At 36.7% G+C, this 13,662-nt stretch overlaps 1 protein-coding gene across 5 annotated transcripts in view; it reads right to left on the reverse strand.

Annotated features, from left to right (window-relative positions):
• ZMAT3 (zinc finger matrin-type 3) overlaps positions 1 to 13,662 on the reverse strand; it is a 31,556-nt gene that overhangs the window by 10,053 nt on the left and 7,841 nt on the right. For all 5 annotated transcript variants that reach the window (XR_010383532.1, XR_010383533.1, XM_064492916.1 and 2 more), the window contains exon 4: positions 1,699 to 1,818. Coding sequence is in view for 3 of the 5 variants with exons in the window: in XM_064492916.1 (XP_064348986.1) it covers positions 1,699 to 1,818 (120 nt within the window). In the remaining 2 variants the exon portion in view is untranslated. The remainder of the gene's footprint in view (positions 1 to 1,698; positions 1,819 to 13,662) is intronic.

Here is a 13,662-nt window from a genome sequence, read left to right on the forward strand (position 1 = left end):
TTAGATTTTGGCTAAAGAAGAATAAAATATTAAACAAAGAATCTAGAAAGCATATCATATCAGGACCAGCTGAAGAAAACAGCACTGTTTCACATGCAAGGGAAGATTTTCTGGGGACAGAATAACTGTCTTCAAAAGTCACAAAGGGCTATGTTAGGAAAGAAGGCTAAGGCTATTTGCCCAGGAGGATGTAGCCAGCTGAAAACAGTCCCCAGTAGGAAGCAGCCATTCAATTCTAGAGCAGCCTTCAGGAATCAGCACTGTGACAACCACTCAGGCTGAAGATCTCTCTGGCTATTTTCCTGTCCTCTGATTCTGTTTGTAACATATCTCATTTACTCCACAAATTAATGAGGATGGAGGAAGAGCTGGTGTTGCTATCCACACTGTAAGTACTGGAAAACTGGCACTCCGAGAAGTAATTATACCCTGATGTTTAGGAGTAGAGGTCTAAGGTCAAGAGAAATCCTTGCTCCACCACATTACAAAATTTGTAATGCTGTGGAGAAGTTCCTTAGCTTACCTGGGCTTCTAATAAACTCCCAGGTGAGACCAATGTGCTGGTCCAAGGATCACACTTTGAGAAATAAGGCCAGGTTGTGGCAAGCATGAAATGAAGTTAGGACCCAGGCCAAGAATGACGTAAGGGAGGTACTTGCCATGGGCACAAAATTTAAGGGAGCATCAAAAAACTCAGCAATCAAAGTTTAAAATATTTTAAGAAACATTTTTACAAGTCAAACATAATGCAAAAAAAAATCAATGAGGAACAAAATACCAAAATTTTAAATAAAGACAGGATCCACAACAGAGCCATGCCAAGCCAGACTGCAGCCTGAGGCAAAAGGAAAATCAGTAATACTTATTCTGTCTTTAAGTTTTTAACATTTTGTTCACCATTGACTTTATCACATTACTTTTGAATTTTTAAAATATCACATTAAATTATTTATCTTGATTACTGAGTGTTTTGGCTGCCTCTTAAGTTCTGTGCCAAAGTCAAGTGCATCCCTCACCTCGCTGTAGTCCTGGCCCTGAATGAAGTAATGCATGAAAAGTGCTTAGCAGAGTACCTGACATAGTAAGTACTCAACTAAAGTGACCATTATTAATGAACTTTATTTTATTCTATAGAAAAATAATACTTCAAAGACAGAATAGAGTCCATATTTCAGAGGCTACTAAAGTACAGAAATATCTTGCCTAAAGAACGAAAGGAACTTGGCTTTCATGTGTGTGTCATGATACCGAAGTCCAAAAAGAGTTTATCCAGGTTCTCTGCATAGAGGTAAGAAAAGGGCAGCCTCAAGAACCTGATCTTGCTGGAAGGCAAAATATAAAGTCAATGGGATTAATTGCAATAAAGATACAAATGTTTAAAAATCTCTCTTTTCACTCAGGGCTTCGCCTAGACATTCAAGGCCACTGAACCCAGAATTTTGAGAAACGCACAGAAGACTCAGGAAATAATTTTGTTTCATCACTTCATGCATCATAACCAAAGCCAATGAGAAATTGTGGGGATCATAGACTTTTGCATGCATGAAATCCAGCACCACAGTTCATGAAGTTAAAAGCACCAATGAGGACCTTTCAGGAGTCTTTGCCCAACTGTAACTTCATGGGCACAAAGATGACAAATTGCACACATAACCATCTGTGCATAGGACAGCCCTCACACCAACACGTGGGTCTCACCTGCGGAGGGACTGGAACAGCTGGAGTCGCCACAGGTTCCACTGCGTTACTCACTCTAGCAGGAGGAGGACAGCTGTTCGCTGCATAGTAATTTCGAAGTTTCTTACCATGATTTTTACCCTAGAAGTAAAATGAAATGAGTAATCACTGTGAGGAGAAGTTGTCAAATTGAGTTAATGCATTCACTAAAAAAAAAAAGAAGAAAAAAACATTTTATTCTTTTTTTAAAAAAATATACTTTTTTTGAAGTATAGTCAGTTTACAATGTGTCAATTTCTGGTGTACAGCACAATACTTCAGTCATTTAGGAACATACATATATTCATTTTCATATTATTTTTCACCGTAAGTCACTACAAGATATGAATATGGTTCCCTGTGCTATACAGTATAAACTTCTTGTTTATCTGTTTTATATATATACATTAGTGAGCATCTGCAAATCTCGAACTCCCAATTTATCCCTTCCCACCCTCTTCCTTCCTGGTAACCATAAGTTTGTTTTCTAAGTCTGTGAGTCTGTTTCTGTTTTGTAAATAAGTTCATTTGTCTTTTTCTTTTTTTTTTAGATTCCACATATAAGTGATATCATATGGTACCTTTTCTTTCTCTTTCTGGCTTACTTCACTTAGAATGACTATCTCCAGGTCCATCTATATTGCTGCAAATGGCATTATTTTATTCTTTTTTATGGCTGAGTAGTATTCCATTGTGTAAATATACCACAACTTCTTTATCCAGTCATCTGTCAATGGACATTTAGGTTATTTCCATGTCTTGGCTATCATAAACAGTACAGCTATGAACATTGGGGTGCAGGTGTCTTTTTGAATTAAGCTTCCCTCTGGATATATGCCCAGGAGTGGGATTGCTAGATCATATGGAAAGTCTATTTTTAGGTTTTTGAGGAATCTCCATACTGTCTTCCATAATGGCTGCACCAAACTACATTCCCACCAGCAGTGTAGGAGGGTTCTCTTTTCTCCACAGACTCTCCAGCCTTTATCATTTGGACTTTTGAATGATGGCCATTCTGACTGGCGTGAGGTGATACCTCATTGTAGTTTTGATTTACATTTCTCTGATAATTAGTGATATTGAACATTTTTTCATGTGCCTATTGGCCATTCATATGTCTTCACTGGAGAATTGCTTGTTTAGGTCTTCTGCCCATTTTTGGATTGTGTTGTTTGTTTGTTTTTTCTTATTAAGTTGTATGAGCTGTTTATATATTCTGGAGGTTAAGCCCTTGTCAGTCTCATCTTTTGCAAGTATTTTCTCCCATTCCATAGGTTGTCTTTTTGTTTTGCTTATGGTTTCCTTTGCTGTGCAAAAGCTTATGTTTAATTAGGTCCCATTTGTTTATTTTTGCTTTTATTTCTATTGCTTGGGTAGCTTGCCCAAGAGAACATTGCTGAGATTTATCATTTTATTCTTTCAGAGATATGCAACACTGGGGTAAACAGGCCACTAGCTAGATATGATTATTAGATCTTGAAGTAGAAGAGTCTGCTCTTCGATGCTAACAGAATGATTAAATTTATCTGGAGAAGATAAGGGAACAAAGCCAAGAGAAATTAATTTCCTATATATTTCTGGAAAAGTACCACATTTTCTAGTGATCTATGTCCTGCCCCAACTTGTTTCTATTCACATGCCACTGCCTAAATATGAGTTTTATGACACTCTGATCTAATCTTTATAAATCAGTAATGAAATGGATAATCCAATTACTTTTACAAAAATAGCACTTACAGAGTATCTTTTCTACTTACAAAGAACTCTCATGTGCATTAGCTTATTTGCTGCTCACAAAGATTCTGTAAGAGGAATTTCTTACCTGTACTGTTATCTACTTATGACAGCTGAGGAACTGCAATCCAGAGAGTGTGGGGAACCTGCCCCAACACCTTCAGCAGGCCTAGCAGAGGGACTAGAGTGTGAGGCAGGTCTTCTGAATCCAAAGCAAGGCCTTTTTTCATTACAGTAAGATGGCTTCAGGATGCACCATGAGCCTCCACTAAAATGGATTTGCCTCTCTCCTCGTGTTTTAATTTATTATTTATAATCTGTATTCATAAGCTGATACAAACTGGTGGGCAGGGTCAGTGGTCTAGAAGCATTCTAAATGAGGGTAAAACAGCATATTATTCTTTAAACTGCACTATAAATTCAAACCTATAGGCAAACATTAATTCCCCATCTACCATATGCTAAGCCCTAGAAATAGACCAGGCTAGCATATGGTCTAGAGGAGGAGACAGATATGTAAGCAGTTACAGTAATGAGCTAAGTTCCATGTTTTGGCTACTGGAATGCCCTAGAGGTGCTCTTACCATGGTCACAGTAACCTCCAGGGAGCCAAATCCAGTGGTCATGCCTGTGCCTTCATTGTACTCCAACTCTAGCAGCTTGATACAACTGATATCCCCCTTCTACTCTATTGTCTTCTAGGACTCCCTTTTACCTCCCTACCTCTCATTCTCTAAATGCTGCAGCATCCAATGCACTACCCTTGGTCCTCTTTTCACTCCATCTACATGTAAACTCCAGGTTATATTGCCCAGTCTCATAGCTTAAAAATACAGTCAATAAGTTGGTGACTGCCAAAATTATCTATCTCCATCTCTGTCTCTGCTGACTGTGTCCCCCCCAAAATTCCTATTTTGAAATCTAATCCCAATGGGATGGTATTTGGAGTTGGGACTTTGGTCGATAATGAAGTCATGAGGGTAGAGCCTAATTAGTGCCCTTGTAAGAAGAGGCCAGAGAGCTCCCTCACCCTCTTTCAGTCACATAAGGATACAGGGAGAAATCAGCCATCTGCAATCTGGAAGAGGACTGCACCAGAACCCAACCATGCTAGCTTCTTGATCTCTTCTACCCTCTAAAACCATGAGAAATAAATGTTTGTTATTTAAGTCTCCTAGGCTATGTAATTTTACAGCAGCCCCACCAGACTAAGACAATCCCTGACCTTCAGAGCCAACTAAAGGTCAACTGCCTCCTTGCTATTCACACATTGCAGTCTTAAGAGGCATATCCAACTTAAAACGTCTAAAACATAAATTTTGGTCTCCTCCCCCCGAACTTTCTCATCACTGCTACCATTATTCATCCACATGTCAGTTAATGATACTACCCTCTACCCAGTTACTCAAGAAAAGCAGAGGGGTTCTTTTCTTGATTCCATCCCTCCTTAAAGCCAGCACATTCAGTCCATCAGCAAGTCTTGTCAGCCTACCTCCTAAATATATCCTGAATCATTCCATTTCTTTCCATGGACACTCAAATAAATGCCACAGTAATCCAAGCTACCAAGTTTTTCATTTGTCGTAGGCAACAACTCCTAGCCGGGCTCTGCTCTCACTCTCATCCCCCTACAATTCTCCTCAAATCAGCCAAAGAGATAATTCTGACATAAATCAGACTCATGTCACTCTCTCACTTAAAATCTTCCATTGGCCTCCAACTACACTTGAAATAAAATCAACAAATCTTACCTATAAGATATTTACCTTTAATATACCTATGTCTGACCTGGTCCTATCTACCTCTCAGCTTTTACTTCACACAGCACCCCTCCTCCCTCATCATTATGTCCCTGCCTCCCTGCCATTCATTCTGTTCCCTATGCATGCCAAGCACATCTAGCTCTAGTGCCCCTGTACTTGCTGTTCCTTCTGCCTGGAATGTTCTGCTTTCTGATCTCTACGTGGCTGGCTCCTTCTTATCCTTCAGGTCTCAACTCAAACAACACCAAACAGCATCTCACTCAGTCTGAAGTGCCACGCCCATCTCCCCAGCCCCACTCCCTCAACACACAATCTCCATCATATCACCACCATTGTCTGGTTTTATTTTATTAGTACCACTTATTACTACCTAAAATAATGTTCATTTACCTATTTTTTCTCTTTCCTAACCTCTGGAATGTAGACTTCTTGAAAATAAAGACCTTGTCTGTCTTGTTTACTGTTCTAGCCCCGATTTCTAGAACAGTTTCTAGCATATAGCAGGCAATCAATAAATATTTGTTGGACAAATGAATCAAGTATTATCATGGAGATAAGGAAGAAAATGCTAGGAGTTCACAAAGAAGGAATTTCTTACTTCTGCCTGAGTGTGTCAGGAAAAGTTTTCCTGAAAAGGGGACATCTGAGTCATCTTTTAGAATAAACAAAAGTTTACGAGGCAGATAAGGAGCGAGGTGAAAGAAAATTGTGAACAGAAGAAACAGTGTGAGCAAAGGCCCACCCTGCTGGAGAAACGGTCTAAATGATCCTTTGAAAAAGAGGTAGGAGCTGGTATATACAAAGGGAGCTAATCATTAATGATCTTGTCCATAATATAGAACTTGGACTTTTAGAGGCAGCAGGGGAACTCTGAAGGACGTTAAGCAAAGCAGCTACGTGACTGGATTGCATTTGATAAAGACTATCCTGGGGTCAGCCTGACGAATAAATTAGAATAGACGGAAGCTGGGAAGATAGAGAGGAGAGCCAAAGACGAAGCCTGAGGACACTATAATATAGCATAGTAGAGCATGAGGACCCAGAAAAATGAGACTGAGAATGCCTGGCCTAAGAAGTAAGATGAAAAATCAGACAAGTGTGGCATTATGGAAGTCTAGAATAAGGTGTTTCACAAGAAGAGTCTAGCTAGATACATTATAACCCACCACATTCTAACTTTTACTTCTAGGTATCACCAAATGGAAACACACATATAAGGAGATACCTAGAAGAACTGTTTGTAACCACTGAAAAGTGGAAACAACTTAAGTGTCCAACTACAAGATAATGGATAAACTGTAGTCTATAGTTTGGAACTACAAACTATGGACTTGCAGTAGGCATGGAACACTATACTGTTGTCAAAACACACATCCTAGGGCCATGCATGGCAACATAAATGATTCTCATAACAAAATGTTGAATAAAAAGAACATGTTGGGAAAGAAAATATGTAAGAGCAACCTTTTTAATTTGGGGGTTAAATATGAAAACCACTACATGTTATATAGGAAGACATATGTAGTGAAAGTACAAAAAAACGGCAGGCAATAAATCCCAGGTCAGTACAGTGGCGACAGCTGGGAACACAGGAGTAGCTGCAATTGGGAAAGGATGCAGAGAGCTTCAGATGAATTGGTAATTTTCATTCTTGAAGCTAGATGGCAAATACACATGTTCATTATATTATTTTAAATAATTTTATGTCTGAAGGATTTCAAAATAATTTTAAAACACTAATAACAAAAAAAAAAAAAAAGGAGTGGTTCACCAGGTCAGGACAGAGAAGTAATACTTGAAAAGACACAGGTCAAGAATACTCTTGGTAAGAACCATTTCAGTAGAGCAGTAGGGGATAAAAAGTCACAGGGAGTAGCTTAGGGAGAGAGTGGGAGATGTGAAAATGGAGACAACCAGTATAGGCAGCTATGTAGAAGAGTTCCACCATGACAGGGAGCAGAGAAATAGACTATAGAGTTGGAGGGGGGAGTGAGTCAATAGAAGATTTTTTTTAAAGATGGCTTAGGCTTGTCTGCATGACTACAGGAAGAAATCAGTAAAAACAGAAGCACAGATGATGCAGGAGCTGAAGCATAGTTACAGAAGCATACCCCATAAAAAAGGAAGAAGAAGACGACATCCACAGGACTATGACAGGGACCAACTTTAGACAGGCTCAGGTATTTTATTTCTAAAGCAGGATCCATAGCAGTATTCAAGCAGCTACTGCCTCCATACATAATGATCATAATGGCAGCTAACAATTTTTAACCACTTACGTGACAGTGTTCCAAACACTTCATAAATATTTTCTCATTTAACCTTCATGAAATCTCTATCAAGTAGGGATAATAATTATCCCCATTTTGCATACAAGGAAACTAAGTTTAGAGAATTAGAAATTTATGCAAGAGCTTTCCCATAGCTAGGCAGCAGCTGCCTAGATTTGCATTTCCCCATATATCCTACAAACAATAGAGAACAATAAGAAAAACAAATAAAACTGCACAAAAACCATATCCTTCATACAACTGGAAGCCACAGAATGCCCAGACCTCAAAATAACTGTAAGTAAAAAAGAAAACACATCAAACCCCAGTGAGCAATCACTCATACTCCTGCCACAAGCCTTCAAAGTAAACAAGAGCACTCTGACAAAAAGTGCAGGATAGAAAGAAGAGGAATCTGGCAGCTGCCCTAAAATTGCTTTATAACCACCACTAGAAAAAGTCAGTCCCCTAAGTTTATAAATACTAAAGCATGATCTAGCCACTAACTGCTGGAGAGGGACTTAAATGCATACATGATCTGAAGTGGCTATCTTCAAAGTGGCTTCTAGAGGAGAAAAAGGCAAAAAGGAAGGGAGAGGCACCCTTTGGCAACTGGGAGGTGAAGAGGAAAAGAGGCAAAACAGGAAAAGCTAGCATCCTACAAGGCAAAAAAGAACAAGGAGAAAATCAGAAGACATACAAACCCTCTCCTGGCCACTATTAAAAAAAAAATTCCCCAAATTATTAAAGAACTGGACTTTGCTGCAGTGACAGAAGATGTCGCCATTGAATTAGGAATCTCATAAACCACCACAAATCCACATAATAAACAGACAAAAACAAACCAACTTTATACAAAGTTACTACCAAAAGATCAACACACCTCAGCAAATGAACCAGACTCTGCCAGAAAATGAAACAGAAGAAGACAGCAAATAGAATTAAATGTAGTATTCAAACGAAAATTGGGGGATATTAAAAAATCATCTTGAATCAGGAATTAAAAATGTACAAAGAAAAATGGGCAAAACACAGTGAGAAATAAGAATAAGGGAAATTAAACTCAGGAAAGATAAAGAGAGTTATGTCAAAAATGAGGAATAAATACAAGTGTCAAAGAAGAATAGACTCAAATGAAAATGTAACAAGAGGCATTAAAGAAAGAAAACCAATAAAAAAAAAAAAGATATAAAAAAATTTAAAGGGTCAGAAAAGAAGCAATGGAAGTGGAAGACAAGTAAAGAAGAAATAACGCATGTAAAACTGGAATCCCCAAAGAAGAAAAGAAAAACAATCAAACAGAACTAATATTTGAAATTATAATTGTCCAAAATTGTCTAAAAGTGTTCAAAAGTAAATGAAGACTTGAATCTACATATTGAAAGGCATACCAGGTACCTGGGAAAATTTAAAAGGTATGAGACTTCACAGAAAAAGAAAAAAGTCCTCAAGCTCTCTAGGCAAAAAGATCAAATAATTTACAAAGGTAAAGAATCAGAATGGCTTCCACAATATGCAAAACAAGGTAATAATGGAGCAGCATTTTTTTTTCAAATTAAAGTATGAACTAAGAATTTTATGTCCAGCCAACTATTCCTATATCAAGTGTCAAGACTATAGAAAGACATTTTTAAACATACAAGACCTTAGGAATTTAGTACATAAAAGTCTAATATTTAAAAGTATTAGAGTTTCATTCAACAAGATATGATTAGGAAAACTTCAGAAGGGCTGATGGTAAGTATTTTCACATACATAATTGTATCAAAGACTAAATAAAAGGTGAAGGTGAGGGTGAAAGATTAATGTTCAAATATTACACATTATGACAGAATGGAAACAATTTAGGAAAAAATGGGAAGAAAAAGAAAGAGGAAAGTAGAATAAGCTCATTGATTCTGTAATAAGGAATAGCTGAGATACAATTAAGAAGTGAAAAACCAGATAGTAACACCAACAGGCTGGTAAAATCATTTAAAAATATATAAATAATAAGGGAATGAAAATGGACTACAAGGGATGGCATGGTGTGACACTTAGTTCTAAGTATACCTTTTTGTATGATTCTGATTTTTAAAACTATATTAACATTTTACAGACTTAGAAAAAGAATCAAAGCCAAGAATAATTGAAGAGGACCAAAAATAAAAATGTACAAATAGAAATAAGCCAACCTGTACAAAAAAATAAATAACATCACCACACTGACAGGGGAGGGAAGAAAAAAATTTTTCACATAGTTTCAAAGTATCTGGCCCATGATACTTATTAAACATGAAAAGAAAAATACAAAGGACAACCCTAGCAGGCAGCACCCTTGTAAACTAAATAACTTTGTAAAACAGTAGTTTGACTACACACTGTAATGCTAAAGACCAAAAGAACACTGTAAAAACATTATCCTCTCACCAGTAGGTTTGTTTTTCAAAAGGGCATAGATTATCAATCACTGAACTACTTTATATGTATGGTGAGTGAGTGAGAGTGTATGAGTGTGTGTGTGTGAGTGTGTGTGTGCACATGTGTTGTGGATAATGAAAGCCCAGGTTTCTCACTATCAAAGAAAGGAGTTAATATTAAGAAAAGATGGAAGGCTGGAATGAACTCTGTCATGGTGTACTGAAACTGGAAGCATCAGTCTGAACTCAGTTTTCAGTATGTGTACACACAGATAAATAGAAACGTATGTATACATACATATAGATTACTAGCTCTGTCATGAGAGAATCTAGAAGCAATGACACTCCAGTACCAACAAGCACACCTAACACTCAGATTCTGGTTTCTAAATGGGATTCTCCATTAAAGAAATCTAGTTCCTTGAAGAAATGCTTAGTATGGGGAAAGTACAAGAAAATCCTGGAATACTTTTTATTGTCAGAAGTAAGGAGTATGCAAAAACTTATGGGGACATGTCAAAAGATTACAATCACTAGACTGAAGGGACTCACTCTGGTCAAACCTGGGACAGTTAAAACATCAAAAAAATGACAGTAAGAGATTATATCCCTGGAATAAAATAAAAATCCATCATCCATAGTGAAATAAATTAATTAATTAATAAGAAAAGTTCTTCTTTAAAGCAAAATTCTAACTATACATGTAAAAAGAATGATTAAAACAGAAAAATCACCATTTGGCAAATACCACAATAATCACTGCAGGAAAAAATCCATCAATAGATGCTAAAATCACTAAGTAAAAATAGGAGAAATATTCACATAGTCCCAAAGTATCTCCCCACACGGTACTTTAATTAAACATAAGAGGAAAAACAGTAACTTTACAAAGGAGAAGCCTGGCAGGCACCCCTGTAACCAGTGATCAAAGCTAACAGCACCAGTGATGCAAAATATTGACTTCATGTCCTTCCCAATATGGCATGCCCAAAAAACCACATAACCTAAATTTAATCATGAGAAAACAACACACAAGCTCAAATTGAGACCTTCTACAAAACAACTCTGCAAAGATTGCAAGATGGTAAAAAGCAAAGAAAAACTTAACCCATCTAGATTAAAGGAGACATAACAACTACACACAAAATTTCATCCTGCATTGGATCCTGGAACCAGAAAAAGGATATTAATAGGCAACTAGGAAAATTCAAAGAGCCTATAGATTAGATATTCTTATTGTTATCAGTATTAATTTCCTGATTTTGATAACTGTATTGTAATTATGTAAAATTTTAATATTTGGGGAAGCTGATGAGGTGCATGCAGAAATTTTTGTAAGTGTTTTGTAAGTTAAAAGTTATTCAAATTAAAAAGTTAATAAAATAAAATTAACCTTGTCCAAATCCACAAATAAATAAATGGCCTAGCTGAGAACGATCTCATTCCTGTGCACCCTAGGACAACTAAACAAAATTAAGGACTTTCTCAGTACCAGGAACTGTTCTAAATGCCTTACTACATACTAACTTGCATGTATTATTAGCATCATCATTATCATGAGCATCTTTATAAAGCACAGAGAAGTTAGGAAATGTTTCCAATATCATACATCCAGTAAATAGTAAGTCTACATCTTGAACACCCAAAGCCCATGACCTCATGTTCTTAACTAATATCCTATAAAACAGATGCTAGAAAAGGAAATAATAAGAACTTAAGAGTTCCTTAAAAATTAAAGATATGATTGTCAAAATTAAAAAAAAATCTGACATATCATTAGAATTCAAGAATACCTCTCAGAATGTAAAATAAAGGAATGATAAAAGAGAGAAGAGATAAGCAATATAAAGACTCAATCCAGCTAATCCAAGATAGTGCTAATAGAATTACCAGGAAAAAAAAAAAAGAAAATATAGAAAAGAGTATTATCAAGGAAATAGTATCAAAGAAAATTCCCTAGAGCTCAAGAGAAACCGGAGTAAGCAAACTGAAAGGATTCATGAGTGCTGACAGGGACAAATGAAAAAAGACCCATACTTAGACATATCCATCATTGTGAAATTTCAGATACCAAGGATAAAAAGAAGAGCCTAAAGCCTCCAGGAAAAAAAAAAAAAGCCCAAAATTAAAGTAGGTTACCCACAAAAGAATAAGAACCAGAATAAGACTTCTCTTCAGCAACACTAGGAAGACACACACACACACACACACACACACACACACACACACACAATGGAGTACATCCTTAAATATTCCTAGGAAAAATAATTTTCAAGCTGGAACTGAACTGTCAAATATGAAGACCCAATACAGACATTTTTAGACATATAAGAACTCAGAAAAATTTATTTCCCATTATTCCTTCACTTTAAAGAGAAAGACATGTTGTCATTTAGATTTATATTTATCCTTTCTTCCTTCAAGTAATGTGAAGATGTACTCCAACAAAACAAAATTAAAAAAAAAAAGAAAACATGTGTATTTAGAAAATAGCAGCTCAAACCATAGATCAACAAAGAGAAGTTCAAAATTAACAGCTGTGCAGCAAACCCAGGGGGCAACCAGTTGAAAATGGAGCAAGAAGATAGACAGATCCAGGATAAAAAGTGGGCTAACACACAATAGATAGAGTGATCGAGAGTCTGGAGAGGAAAATGAAGCTATGATAAAGATACATTATGTAAGAAAAAGAAGGGGAAAGAGGAAAACAATTAAAAACTGTAGGAAATACAAAAAGCTACACAATGAAGTCATGATCCAAATGCAAAACAACTAGTCCAAATTAGAACAGGAAATCAGTGGGTTTCATGAAGTAATTGAAGTGGATTGTAAATAATAACAAGAATTAAGAAGCTAGTAGACTTTTTTAAGGCATAAGATTCTTTCCCCTACTTAAAGAAAAAAAAAAGTACGAAATTCAGAGAAAAACAAAAAGCTGTTTCAAAGTTATAACCCACATATGATGCAAACTAAAATAGATGTGATTTCTGAGCAACTGGTGACATTCAAGAAAGGGCTATCCATTTGAACATCTCTTTTAAGTAGTATGGAATCATGACATTGGCGACAAAGAGTAAGAAACAACTTTGCAGTGAACATTTCCCTACTGATAATAATGCAAAAGCTGAATATCAGTTTTCAACAATGGGGATCAACCTGCAAATGGAGGATGGGGAACTTCATTTGATTACAGCATAAATAAGAATAAACCTTGACAGTGTCAAAATAAAATTACAGCCAACCCAAGATGGGAGGTAGCAAGAAGAACGGAGAAGAAAAGGTAGGGTACGGGTGCAGAAGGGAGAACAGGTGATAACCACTTTTCATTACAAGCCCTTTGATCTGCAGGCATGATATTGAGCAAAATACCTTAGAATGTTTTAAGGAGGAAGCTGTTACCAGCAGCAAATGCCACAAAGAGGTCAAATGAGAAAGAGCTAGATTTGGCCTGAAAGATCACAGATGAACTTGAACAGGATCATTTCCATAGAATATTGGAATGGTCACCAGAGTTTGGTGGGCTGGGAAATGAATGGAAAATGAAGACCTGAAGAGGACAAGTATACCTAGCAGAACTCTAAGGACAGGAGAGAAAAGGAGAAAGGTTGCTAATAAGAGGGATTAAAAGGAAAGGGGAGGTTGCTGTTGCTACCTTTATTTATATGGAAAAAAAACTTGAGCATGGTTTTAACTGGATTGAGATGAAGAACAGATAACAGGTAATGAAATCCAGAGTGCCAGGTGAGGAATCAGCCTTGTACAGAAGAAGGGATATCTATT

Source organism: Camelus dromedarius, chromosome 2, assembly GCF_036321535.1.
Source record: "Camelus dromedarius isolate mCamDro1 chromosome 2, mCamDro1.pat, whole genome shotgun sequence".
NCBI lineage: Eukaryota > Metazoa > Chordata > Mammalia > Artiodactyla > Camelidae > Camelus > Camelus dromedarius.